At 31.3% G+C, this 14,265-nt stretch overlaps 1 protein-coding gene across 1 annotated transcript; it reads left to right on the forward strand.

Moving 5' to 3' along the window:
- Window positions 1-1,027: 1,027 nt before the first annotated feature.
- On the forward strand, window positions 1,028-2,814 carry LOC130948026 (ethylene-responsive transcription factor ABR1-like). Its single transcript, XM_057876738.1, has 3 exons — window positions 1,028-1,173; window positions 1,390-1,451; window positions 1,537-2,814. Exon 3 carries the CDS (start codon window positions 1,702-1,704, stop codon window positions 2,683-2,685), a length of 984 nt encoding a protein of 327 aa, XP_057732721.1. The 5' UTR covers window positions 1,028-1,173; window positions 1,390-1,451; window positions 1,537-1,701; the 3' UTR covers window positions 2,686-2,814.
- Window positions 2,815-14,265: the final 11,451 nt, after the last annotated feature.

A 14,265-nucleotide genomic window follows, 5' to 3' on the forward strand; every position in this document is an offset into this window, starting at 1 on the left:
TATCATAAATCTATTCAAAAGATAATATTAATAATTATATTTTTAATATTTTTTTAACAAAAATCTTATTTTTAATTTACTTAGTTTTTGTATATTTTTTTATTTTATACTATTTTTTTATTTTTTGTTAAAAATCAAACTCTAAATCTTTTAAATATAAAATTTTGATACCATGTATCAGACCTTAACTTAAAAAAATGTACGTGAGAGTATTAAAAAAAAGTATTATTGCTATAATAAATTTATCTCAAGATATTACACTAAATAAAATCTATTTACAGAAGAGTTATATTCACTTAGTTACTCTAACTAACTTGTATATATTAACAATGACTTTAATCAGTATGAAGTAATCACAATTTACTTTAATAATATTAATTACTTTTAATTTTAATTTAGGATAAAATCTTCAATAAAGTTTAGATTTATGATGGACTAATCATTTTTTACCTATCCATCTGAAGAATACAATAAAAAGAATGAGTGTACATACTGCAATAATTATGAAATAAATAAATTTAAATTTGGTATTTACAAAATCAATTTTGTGATCCAAATTAAAACAATTTAAAATCAAGTGAAATTATTGGATGTTTGTTTCATTTTTTAAATATATTACTACGTAGAAAGAATAATATTAAATAAATTCAGTATGAAGTTATCATTAAAGATGATTTTTTTTTGTTGAATTTTAAATTTTATTTATTTTTTTAATTGAATTTTAGATGTTACTATTTTAAAAAATTTAGATGTTATTTTCTTTGTATTTATTATTAATGGTAATACTTGCATAAAAAATTATAACTTATCTATTCTATCAAAACTTTTCACTAGTAATATTCTAGTACTCTTGAACTTTAAGATGCTTATCACTTATTTTTTTTAATATCATTAATAAAATAATATTTGAATTGAGAATAATATTATTGATAAAATATTTAAATTAGGAGTATAAGTATTTAACAGTTTTAATACTTGCATTGATAATATTTTAAAAACGTTAAGATGTTCTCTTTAAGAATACCTTGTATCTGATAATACATATGGTTTTCATTCTTTTTCTGAATTGGCTATAGGCTTAGGAATACAATTCAAAGATGATGACTATGGTCTTCTCTGGATGTAAATGGAAACCGAGAATTATGAAGATGGTTTGAGGAGTTCTTTAATCATGTATGCAATCTCTTTATTAAAGTTTTAGAAGTCAAAACCATCTTTTAAGATTTGGGGTGTGAAGTGTGAACTGACTCATCAGTGTAGCGGAAAGCTATATAATATCATATTCATTTTTAATTTGATTATTATTGTATGTATTGATACAGCTACACCATCAATAATATTTATACCACCAATTCATTCTTCTCTCGTTCTTTTTTTGTTCTTCAAAAGATAAGAAACAAACATATATGCATGGTGGAAGAAGCTTAGGTTAATTGGAGCCATATAGCAAGGTCAGTGTTTTGAGTGATGTTGAATTTCTCTTCATTTAATTAGCTGGTACGTTATAGATTATAATCAATTTTGTTTCTTTCTCAGAGGGAATCATCATCATCAACTAAAGGGAGATTTTGGATATACAAGGTGGCGGGTTCGGACGAGTTTCGAAAGTTGAAGGCCGTGGAGGATGAAGAGGGTGGAGGCTCATCATCATCACATGGTTGTTCATCAACAGTATCAGAGCTGGAACAACTAGTAACAGGAATGCACGCCAACCCACAAGAACAGTGGTGGGGCCATGAACAACAACAATCATCAGGAGGAGCTTCTATGATGTATCAGCAGCATCATCACGATGATGTTTCTGCCTCTGTTCTTTGGGGTAGCCATAAAAGAGGGCGTCAAGAAGAAACTGATATTCATACTGCTGGTACATCTTCTCATAATCAATTGTTACAACATGTCACTACTCTTCATGCATCACAACTAAGTGGCAGCGGCGGCAGCAGCAGTACAGGAACAACTTCAAGCGAAAGTGGTGCATCCTACGAAGAAACAGGGGAGAGAAAGAGGAAATACAGAGGAGTGAGGCAGAGACCATGGGGAAAATGGGCCGCAGAGATTCGAGACCCTCAAAAAGCAGCAAGAGTTTGGCTTGGAACCTTTGACACGGCGGAAGCGGCCGCAAGAGCTTACGATGAGGCAGCATTGAGGTTCAGAGGAAACAGAGCCAAACTCAACTTCCCTGAAAATGTTAGAGCAATCCCAGTACCACCACAACAAACAACCGTCGTTCAGGAGTCTCCCGCACCAGTTTTTCGGCCGGTGATGCAGGCGCCACGGCCTCCTCTTCAGTTCTCCTCTGAGCAGATGATGAAGGATTACTGTCAGTATTCTGAGTTATTGAAGAGCTCCGGTGACCGTTTTCATGGATTTGATCAGTGGCTTTACCATTCACAAATGAATTTGGCAACTCAAACTTCGTTATTATCATCAACGTCTTTGGCTTCGTCTTCGTTTTCATTTTCGTCTTCATTGCCGACTGAGTTTTCACAGTCTACTAGTCAATCCTCATCTGCTTCTTTTCCTCTGCTGTTTTCTTCAGTTCAACAGCAACCAGGACAACAACCAGGGTTTTTTCGTCCACCGAGATATTATTCTGACAATACCAGAGGAGCAAGCGGCGGATTGAGTTTTCCACCAACTTCAACGTGGCCAGATACCCATGGCTATCCTCCTCCGAGTTGATGTGGGATTCTTTTATTTTATTTTTTTAAATTTTAGGGGAGACTCTAGTTGTAAGTAATTAAGAACTGTTGCATAAACCTTAAACTGGTTATTTAGTTTAACTTATCACATTATTTTACAGTTTTTAAATATTAACTTCATATAAACATAATTACATGTTAATTTTTATTTTTAATTTTATATATATTTTATAGAAAAAATTTTGTTATATTTCTTTGTTTAATATTATTTTTATTTTTAAAAATTAATTTTTTTAGTACCAGACAAATAGAAAAATTAGTTTTCTCCTTGTATACTTAGAGTCTATTGTATTTTGACGTAGTTTTGAATAGTATTTAATTTTCTTTTTGGAGTTGTTACTATGATCAAAGGGATTAGAGTGGGGAAAAAAAAGTATATCCTACATCAAAATTTTAATATTTTTACTAACTGTTAGAAAAAGAAAGCTTTAATTATATTTATATTATACATACTTAGCATAAATAATAACAATTTTGTTAATAAATGATTTAATATTTAATTTTTACGTAAATCTATTAATAAGGTAAAATTGTTACCTTTTCTAAGTTCACTTTAGTTATCTTCACAAAAAATTCTTGAGTTGGATTTCTGTTAATATAGATAGAATCAATCAATCAATAAATTATACGGCACTAAATTATGAATATTGATAATCTATGGAGGTATCTTTAATTGTTCATTCCCCAACTGATGTAACATAAAACGACAAGAATAGTAGTGTTCTAATAAATTAATTCATTCAAATAGATCTCAATTGCTTTCTATACCTCTTATTAGTAGTGCCAAAAAAATATTAATTCAAAGTACAATGGGATTACGTGAGATTAATGTTCACGGTTGACGTTGATGATGAATCTAAGTATAAAATCCTGTATGTCATTTTCAATCTATTTCTGTTTAATAATAAAGTAAGACACTTGCAATTCATCGTATATATATTGATTTTGAAGCATTAGCTTTTTTACAGAAATTAATAAACTTCGTAGCATTAGCTTTCTTATTTATAAATTTAAATCTAAAATGCTATTTTAAGACATGTATGAAATTAAAGTAAAATATATATAATAACAACATAATTTTCATTAAAAACTATACTACTATTATTACTACTACTACTACTACTAATAATAATAATAATAATAATAATAATAATAATAATAGGCATGTGGATTGATTCATTTTAAGTTTGGGGTGAAGGAATATGAATTGTGTGATTATTAATTTACCTAACATGTGAACAACAAAGAAGGTTTGAATTCAGACATGTTTGGATATGTGATGGTGTCATCTACTAAATATATATATATATATATATATATATATATATATATATGTATATATATATGTGCCTATGTGTGTGAGATACTTTGTTATAGATAAGTGTACTCACTGATGTACTCACTAGTAGAGATATAAATATACCTCTGTATAATATATATAAAAAGTAAATTTTTTTTCTTATTTATAAGACTAAGACAGTATAACCATTGAAATATTCTTTTCACTTTATTTCTCTCACTAACTTTACATTCTATTTCTAACTCTACTTTTCTTTAATACAAATTCTTGAACCATTTCTACATTTATATTGTTTAAAGATCTTTTGAATTAGTCTTCGCATTTCTAATGTGTCCATATATATATATATATGGGGACGGATTGATACCATATCCAATGATGTTATAATTAGAAATTGAGAGAATTCTACTTAGTTAGTAAATTCTCTAATTCATAGAATGTAGCATTGTATGTTCTTTTTAAGTTTTTGTTACTATCAGTCCTATGATTTACATTATACAATAACAGTGATTAATTAATATTTAATTTTTTGGATAATATTTAATTATATAAAATTGATGTGCTGCAATTTTTTTTGTCTAATATATGTGTGCAATATAATATTAATCATACAAAAAAAGTGCAACGTAAGTCGCTTTAAGTAAATATATATATAGGGATAACAATAAATTTCTTCGTTCCATTACTATTAATAAAAAAAATTTCAATTTTTTATAAAATAAAGAATAAATTATTTTTTATAACATGTCTTATGATTATATGAAATAAGTTAGTCTATTATGATTAATTTTAACTTTTAATTTAATCTAAATTTTGGATTCAATTGCTAAAAAAAATTAATTCATGTCATAAGCTTAATATTACAGTTTGAATGTCTATATTTATTATTTAAGCAAATTAGGTTTTCTTTGTTCTAAGACAAGTTTGTTGCTTTCTAATTTTTCGAATATTTGATCACTTTAGAACATTGAAGGGTACCATTAAAAAAATAAGGAAGAAACGAAAGTGAATATAACAAATAGTTATAGAATTGAACAGCTAAAGAATAACATGATATAATACATAAACAACATAGAAGAGTAATCAAATATGCTTAATAAAAGATTTCGTCTAATAATTTTTTTAATGGGCCAATTGCTATTTTGGAGCCAATAAATTTTTATTGGGCAATGGTGCCGATTGGTTTCTAAACAAGCCTTCCTTAAAGATTTTCTATTAATAAGATAATTGAAATTGATTTCCAAAAAATGTCTATTTTGGTATTTTTTGAATTTTTTAGCTAAAAAAATCTTTCACAATAATGATAATAATAATAAGCTTAATTAGATTACAACAAATAGACATATACTAAAATGAATTACTTAAACAACAATGTGAAGCAGTATAAACAAATTTTAAAATCAACATCAATAAGATTTTATATTAATTTAATGATTATATTGTTAAAGTAATTCAATCATATTATATATACATTAAAATTAGGCATTAATATAAAATATATGTTAAAATATAAATATACATTAAAAATAAATTAAATTTAACTAAACTTAGTAGGTAAAAACACGATTGCATAGTCCTCTTCTCGGAGAGCCTTTCAGTCTACTTATTGCTTTTGGTGTGATGGGAATCACATAATTAATTGAAGGAAAAAAATTGGTATTAATTTATATTCAAATACTTGTAAAAGTTAATCCCCCATCTATTGGTACTTTTAAGATTAATTGTAATGTTAGTTATTTTTGTTCGGGTGATAGTGTTAGTTTTGCTTGTATTATTAAAGATTGTAATGGGAGTTGGCAAAAGGGGTGTTTGGGAATGATTGAGAGTAATAGTATTTTTCAAGGAGAATTGTTTGCTATTTGGAGAGGATATCTCTTAGCTTGGGATGTAGGTCAACGAGATGTTATTTATGAGACGAATTGTGTGGAAGTATTTAATCTTGTTACTCAAGATGATTTTGGGATCATTGATCCATTGGTGCTCAAAATAAGAGATATCATGCATTGGAATTGGTGTGTGTTGACTTTCATTTGATTATGAGAGATACAAACACGGTGACAGATACTATAGCAAAGATGGCGATGAAGTTACAACTTTCGCATGTGGAGCTTCTTGTACCTTAGGAGAAGTTTAAAAGTAGTCTTAAACGGGACTGCCCCTCTATTTAAGCAATTCCTCATTTTGTTTGTTTTGTTTTTCTTTGTTTAATTTATTTCGGTCAAAAAAAAATACTTGTAAAAGTTAACATTAGACATTAGTAATCAAAGAATAAAATGTTACCATTTACAAAATCGCCGATATATTAACTTTTTTATTATACTATCTCAATAATTAATTTAATAAGATATATCAAGAAGAACGTACATAAAATTTATAATTTCATATCATTATTAATTAATATTTTTTTAATTAGATTATAATGAGAAAATTATTACCTATATATATATATATATATATATATATATTAACTGAAAAAACAATAAAAAAGAATGATGTATATTTCTTTTGAATAATTTAAATAACTAAATATAAAAAGTATAACCTATAAATTAATGGGATGAACAATGTGCGAGGGTCTGAATATAGCATCATAATGAAAATAGATCCTTTCAATTTTTTTTATAATTATTTGTTAAAGTATAATCTTTTATTATTTAATATCTTCTCTCACATATTTTTTTTAGAATTATTTAAAAAATGTATAGTAAGAGATTATACTTTCTAAATCAATTTAAAAAAATGAAGATAATCCATTCCTCACAAGAACAATATTTATTGTTATTAGCTTTAATTGTTGAAAAAAATTCAAAAAATACTAAAATAAAATCTTTTCTTCCGTGGAAATAGAACTTTTTTAAAAAAAATTCTAATTGTCTTATTGATAAAATACTGTTTACATGACATAAAAATCCAAAATGGAATGGCAGCATGGCCCAATAACATAGCCTCCAAAACAGCAGTTGGCCCATTAACAAAAAAAAATATTAAACCAAACCTTTTATTAAGCACATTTAATTACCCATTCTAATCATGCTAGCATGAGACAAAGTTCTGCTGGTGTCAGCCTTCAAATAGCATCAACTGAAGCCGCTATAAAGTTACTCCCATCACGCTTTACATAAGAAAATGTAACCCTTAGGATCTATAGGTGTGAATGTTTTTTACAATCCACACCATAAACGCTTTCCAAAATGATACATGAAGTTTTCTAGTGGAAACGAAATTTTTTTTTTAAAAAATAAAGCAAGCAAGCAAGCAAGAGAAAATTATCAACAGAGAGAGTTTTAGAATTTTTTAAATTTTTTTGTGTCTTTTGATTTTTTTGTAGATTTTTTTTGTTAGAATTCATTAATTGATGTATGATTTGAGAAAAGAGGAAATATTGTAAAATGAATTTGCAAAAAAAGTTATATCATAGTTAACTGGTTAGGTTAATAAAATTTAAATTAATTAAAAGTTTAAATTAATTATGATAAGTTAAATTTATTTTATCCAACAATAATAAGACATATCATAAGGAATAATTTATTTTTTATTTTAAAGAGAATTGAATAAAATCTATTAAAAAAATATTTATATTTTTTTTATCACTGTAAGATGCTTATATTTATCAATAATTCTCACAAAAAGGCAAATTTCCACATATATAATCTAAGTTTAATAAGTAAATAGTTAAATTTATTTTTGAAAAATTATTTATGCTTTAAATTGGTCTCTAAAATATTTTTTAATTAAATTTATTTTTTAAAAATTTTTAATTAATCAGGTAGCTTAAAATTTAATATTTTATTAGTTTCTATAATTTCATCAAACTTATAATTAAGTTTTTATATTTTAAACATTTTTAATGAAATCCTTATATCATTTTTAATTTTATATTTAAATTATTTCCATATTAAAAACAATGTTTGTTAATAAAACATTTTTTTGTAAATTAAAAATACCAATAATTAAAAAACTAATTAATACTTTTGGACGTTTACAAAAGTGAGAGGAAGGAAGACTAGTGCGCGAATCTCTTAGGTTATCATTGGATTTTTAGGTGAGTAAATCCCACGATAACATAGAGTTCATTAAATGAAACGACGTGTTTTGATACTGTTAAATAATCTGACAATAATTAATGTTTTTTTGATGGTTTGAGTTTTGATTTTAGTTGTTTCACTTAAATTTTAGAGGTTTGAGAAAAATAATCTTAAATACTCTGCTATACTTGATAAGCAAAAGCTTAGTTCAGCATCTTATTCTTGATTGAAGTTTTCATGGATAATAATAACCAAATCATCAAGTAATGATCCTTGATTATCCATTCTTTATATGCTGCAGATTTAATGTTTTCTTGTCTCTCATCTTCTGTTAAAAATTTTTAAGAAATATTTTTTACATTAGATGATCTTTAAGGGAATTTTCTTTAATTGTATTAAAAGCCAACTGCTGATATGTTTTATAAAAATTCCTATCAAGTTTGTCAAGAACATGTGTAGAATGAAAGGATTTATTGGTAGAAGCTCTGGTGTTTAGTAGAATGATTTTAGCCATGGATCCAATCAAACTTTGGATACCATGTTAAATTTTTGTTTATGATGGATAGAATTATGCAAAATTGTAAATGTGAGAATTAGAGAAGAAGTGTGGATTCACTATTTTTCTAGATCGGAAGAAATTGATTGCTGTATTTCATTTCTCTACTATTACATTGAAGGGTGAACTCCTCTGAAATTTGGCACTAATATATTTAAGGGTTATACGTATAAAATTAGCCACTAAAATCAATTATTAGTATAAAATACATAGTAAAATATAAATATACATTAAAAATAAATTAAACTACACATGTATTTATATACAAATATATTAATAACTAATTTTAGTGTCTAATTTTAGTGTACAAATAGCATTTTCTAACATTTAGTTACACGCCATAATTTTAGATAGGAGTTTTTGTCGAAATTACTGTTTGACGGTGAGATTTGACGGAAAATAAAAAATATCATTTGTGTCATACTTTCTTATGCTAAATCCAATGGAATTTTTCATTGGAATTTTCTGACAATAATTCTAATAGTACTGACTGCGTTTTTAATAGTGGAATTTTGGGTGTCTACAAAGTATTTTTGAATTAGAAAATAATATAAAAATATATTTATATTATTCTAAAATCAAATAATTTCAAACATATGAAAGTTTCATATATTGTTAATCACACTTCTACTGTTCTACAATAACATTGTCTAAATTCATTATTAACAAAATTAATAATAACTTAAATTCTAATTTTAGTTTTTTATATTGATATAATCAAGAATTACATTGTAATTTCACAAGTCAGGAGTATTTAATGAGTATTTAATGGATTTTTATGAATTTTGAGATCTCTCTTAATTCTCATCCCTCTAATACAAAAATTAATTATTAAAATTAATTATTAGTATAAAATATATAATAAAATATAATATATATTAAAAAGAAATTAAACTACATATATTTATATATAAATATATAATAGTAGCTGATTTTTATAATAAAATATTAGAGTAAATTACAAGATCTTACTATCACTACAAAATCCTCTTCCTTTTTTCTCTGCCTTCCACTCTTTCTCCACGGGATGCTTTAATAAGGCCGATCCAATCAATTTATTAACAATAATATTATTAATTAAACAAATTAAATGATCTTTAGGAATAAAACTAACAATAATCATCAACCCAAATCTACTCAAAGTGGTATGGTTCTTAACAATGAAACTAACGAGTTGAACAATTCAAGAAAATTGTTATCATCGATACTCCCGCCCTAAATATTGCATCTACGACCATTTTCTTTTACCGCGAGAATTGCAGCCAGCTAACTCAAGTTGGGTTTGTTATGGCCTCCCACACCACGTTAATCAAACCATAATATTCAAAAGCACAAAAAAGGGTTATATAAAACCGATAATTGCTCATCGCCACAAATCAATTTTGACCATTATAGCCTAAATTAGTATACGATTGTCACTATAAAGAGAGAACCCAATATCAGTTAGAACTCACCTCCTTCCAGCAAACATACAAGGGGGATCCATTTGGTTCTTACACCATCTGGATTCCTCCGCCAACAATATGAATTCCTCAACACAATCCTCCCTCTTGCTCACTCTAGGCTTGATCCTCGTCATCTTTCAATCATCATATGCCCATGAAGATCCATGCCCACCACCAACAGTAGTTGCTCATCACGAAGAAAAACATAACCAAACACAACCAACAAAAGGAGGTCTTGGACTAGGAGTTGGAGTTGGTGCTGGTGCCGGCGCTAAAGTAGGACTTGGACATGATGAAAAACTCGGCCTAGGAGCTGGTGTTGGAGTTGGTGCTGGAGTTCAAGCAGGACTTGGACAACACGAAAAACTCGGCCTAGGAGTTGGTGCTGCTGCTGGTGTCGGCGCTAAAGTAGGACTTGGACATGATGAGAAACTCGGCCTAGAAGCTGGTGTTAGAGTTGGTGCTGGAGTTCAAGCAGGACTTGGACAACACGAAAAACTCGGCCTAGGAGCTGGTGTTGGAGTTGGTGCTGGAGTTCAAGCAGGACTTGGACAACACGAAAAACTCGGTCTAGGAGTTGGTGCTGCTGCCGGTGTCGGCGCTCAAGTAGGACTTGGACATGATGAAAAACTCGGCCTAGGAGCTGGTGTTGGAATTGGTGCTGGAGTTCAAGCAGAACTTGGACAACACGAAAAACTCGGCCTAGGAGTTGGTGCTGCTGCTGGTATCGGGGCTCAAGTAGGACTCGGACATGATGAAAAACTCGGCCTAGGAGCTGGTGTTGGAGCTGGTGCTGGAGTTCAAGCAGAACTTGGACAACACGAAAAACTCGGCCTAGGAGTTGGTGTTGGTGCTGGTGTCGGGGCTCAAGTAGGACTTGGACATGATGAAAAATTCGGCCTAGGAGCTGGTGTTGGAGCTGGTGCTGGAGTTCAAGCAGGACTTGGACAACACGAAAAACTCGGCCTAGGAGTTGGTGTTGGTGCTGGTGTCGGGGCTCAAGTAGGACTCGAACATGATGAAAAACTTAGCCTAGGAGCTGGTGTTGGAGTTGGTGCTGGAGTTCAAGCAGGACTTGGACAAAACGAAAAACTCGGCCTAGGAGTTGGTGTTGGTGCTGGTGTCGGTGCTCAAGTAGGACTTGGACAACACGAAAAACTCGGCTTAGGAGCTGGTGTTGGAGTTGGTGCTGGAGTTCAAGCAGGACTTGGACAACACGAAAAACTCGGCCTAGGAGCTAGTGTTGGAGTTGGTGCTGACGCTCAAGTCGGACTAGGAAATGACGAAAAACTCGGCCTAGGAGCTGGTGTTGGTGTTGGTGCTGACGCTCAAGTCGGACTAGGAAATGACAAAAAACTCGGCCTAGGAGTTGGTGCTAGTGCTGGTGTCGGCGCTCAAGTAGGACTTGGACATGATGAAAAACTCGGCCTAGGAGTTGGTGTTGGAGTTGGTGCTGGAGCTCAAGTAGAACTTGAACATGACGAAAAACTCGGCCTAGGAGCTGGTGTTGGAGTTGGTGCTGGAGCTCAAGTTGGACTTGGACATGACGAAAAGCTTGGCCTAGGAGCCGGTGTTGGTGTTGGTGCTGGAGCCCAAGTCGGACTTGACCATGACGGAAAGCTCGGCCTAGGAGTTGGTGTTGGCGTTGGTGCTGAAGCTCAAGTCGGCCTTGGACATGACCAAAAACTTGGCCTAGATGCTGGTGTTGGAGTTGGTGTTGGAGCTCAAGTCGGACTTGAACATGATGGAAAACTCGGGTTAGGAGCTGGTGTTGGTGTTGGTGCTGGTGCTCAAGTCGGACTTGGCCATGACGGAAAGCTCGGCCTAGGAGCTGGTGTTGGCGTTGGTGCTGGAGCTCAAGTCGGACTTGGACATGATGGACTCGGCCTAGAAGCTGGTGTTGGAGTTGGTGCTGGAGCTCAAGTCGGACTTGGACATGATGAAAAACTCGGGTTAGGAGCTGGTGTTGGTGTTGGTGCTGGTGCTCAAGTCGGACTTGGACATGACCAAAAACTTGGCCTTGAAGCTGGTGTTGGAGTTGGTGCTAGAGCTCAAGTCGGACTTGGACATGACGGAAAACTCGGCCTAGGTGCTGATGTTGGAGTTGGTGCTGGAGCTCAAGTCGGACTTGAACATGACGGAAAACTCGGCCTAGGAGCTGGTGTTGGTGTTGGTGTTGGTGCTGGAGCCCAAGTCGGACTTGGACATGACGAAAAGCTCGGTCTAGGAGCTGGTGTTGGTGTTGGTGCTGGAGCTCAAGTCGGACTTGGCCATGATGGAAAACTCGGCCTAGGAGCTAATGTTGGAGTTGGTGCTGAAGCTCAAGCAAAACTTGGACATGACGGAAAATTCGGTCTAGGAGCTAGTGTTGGAGTTGATGCTAGAGCTCAAGTAGAACTCGGACATGATGAAAAATCCGGCAATCCCAAACCATCAAGAAGAGACCTTGGTTTAGGAATTGGAGTTGCAGCCCATGTAGAGGTTGGAGTTAAAGCACAAGTAAATGTTGGACATGATGGAAAATCCACCGAAACAAAACCAGCAACCGAAAGTCTTGACAAAGAGGCTGTCAAACAAGAAGCAGCAACCGGAAGTGTTGATAATAAGGCCGTCAAACAAGAAGCAGCAACCGCCGTCAAACAAGAACAAGCAACCGCAAGTGTTGAGAAAAAGGCCGTCAAACAAGAAGCAGCAACCGGAAGTGTTGATAAAAAGGCCGTCAAACAAGAACCAGCAACCGCAGGTCCTGACTCAAGAGTTAATGCCACCGGAGCGCAAGACAAAAAGGTCGTCAAACAAGAACCAGCAGCAGCAAAGGCTTCTGGCGAAAAAGTCGGAGATGGAGCTCCCAAGAAACCTGTTGCTAACGTTCCCCAAGTTGCTGTGGAAGTTTGCAAGCTAGTTCCTTCAGAGGAAAGGTCCAAGTGCATGCTAGTCATGAGACAGAACTCCAAATTCTTGTCTTGCAAAACTCCCCAAGATGTCTTAAGGGCTTTGCTTGAGTTGGAAGCCAACAAGACCAAAAACGTGCATGAGCTACTCAGTAAGTTGGCATTGAACACCAAAGCTGCCGGAGAAGCCACTAATGCCTGCCAAGTTGCCCTGGCTAAAGAACATTCTGATGTCCAAGTTGTTCTCTCTCTTAACTTGGAGGTCGCTTTCATTAACAAGCTTTCATATCTTGTAGTAACCCACCAATTATGAGAGTAACTCACTAACTAGGCCATTCCAATGGGGGGGAATTTATGGGGAGGGATCCTATGCTATTATTCTTTTCTGCAATTTTATTTTGTTTGTGGACAGAGGAATAAGTGAATGAAAAAAGAAATATTTGTAGTAGTATTTGCTCCTACATTTAAAAAAAAAAAAAATTATTGTGTCATTTATTTCTTTAATTGCTCCTTTTCATGGTTTAGTTAACCAATTTATACTATTAATAATCAGATAAACAGATATTATGGAATTTATACTTAATAAAGAAGATTCTTAATTATATACGAGCTAGCTTATAAATATAAAACTTTTTAATTGTTTTATTGAAAAAGTTTCAGTTTCAAATGGTAAACAATTTTCATTCATTTCTTTAACCAAAAGTCCAAAGCCTTCAATTAAATTCTTCATTATAGTAAATTTGAGTTAGAATGAAGTAGGAGGCGTAAACATAAATGTCATAGTGGAGGGTGCTTGTACCTCTTAGCTAATTTCTTAATCTCTTTTCTTTCCTATATATAATTTAAATTTTAAAATTTAAGATTTAAAACTAAAATTAAGATTAATGATCATTTAAAAATATTAATTAATATTAACTAAAAAATAGTTAGTTCTTTAATTAAATTCATTAAGAGGAGTTGTTATTTATTTATTGGTTAAATTAAAATCACACTTCCTAATGTTCATAAAGTTTATCATCATACTTTTTCCCAATATATACATCAACGTTTTACCATTAAAGAGAGAAAAGGTATAAACATATAAATAAATTATAACTTCACAATTTTAATTTTTTTTTGAATTAAAATTTCTTAATTGATGAACACTATATATTTATTAAATTAATACATATAAAATTTTTACTATATTCCGTATACACAAAAAATTATAATATATATTAAAATACAAAATATATATTAAAAGTTATGAAATAACTCAGGTAGATATAAGAAATATCATGCTATTTTGGTAATTAATTTTCATGTAAACACTTAACGTTTTTTAAAAAAAATTATGTCTTTTT

The sequence above is a fragment of the Arachis stenosperma genome, chromosome 9 (assembly GCF_014773155.1).
Source record: "Arachis stenosperma cultivar V10309 chromosome 9, arast.V10309.gnm1.PFL2, whole genome shotgun sequence".
Classification (NCBI taxonomy): domain Eukaryota; kingdom Viridiplantae; phylum Streptophyta; class Magnoliopsida; order Fabales; family Fabaceae; genus Arachis; species Arachis stenosperma.

Excerpts from the sequence above, each read along its gene's own strand:
- LOC130948026 (XM_057876738.1), top strand. The coding sequence starts at position 1,702 with ATGCACGCCAACCCACAAGAACAGTGGTGGGGCCATGAACAACAACAA.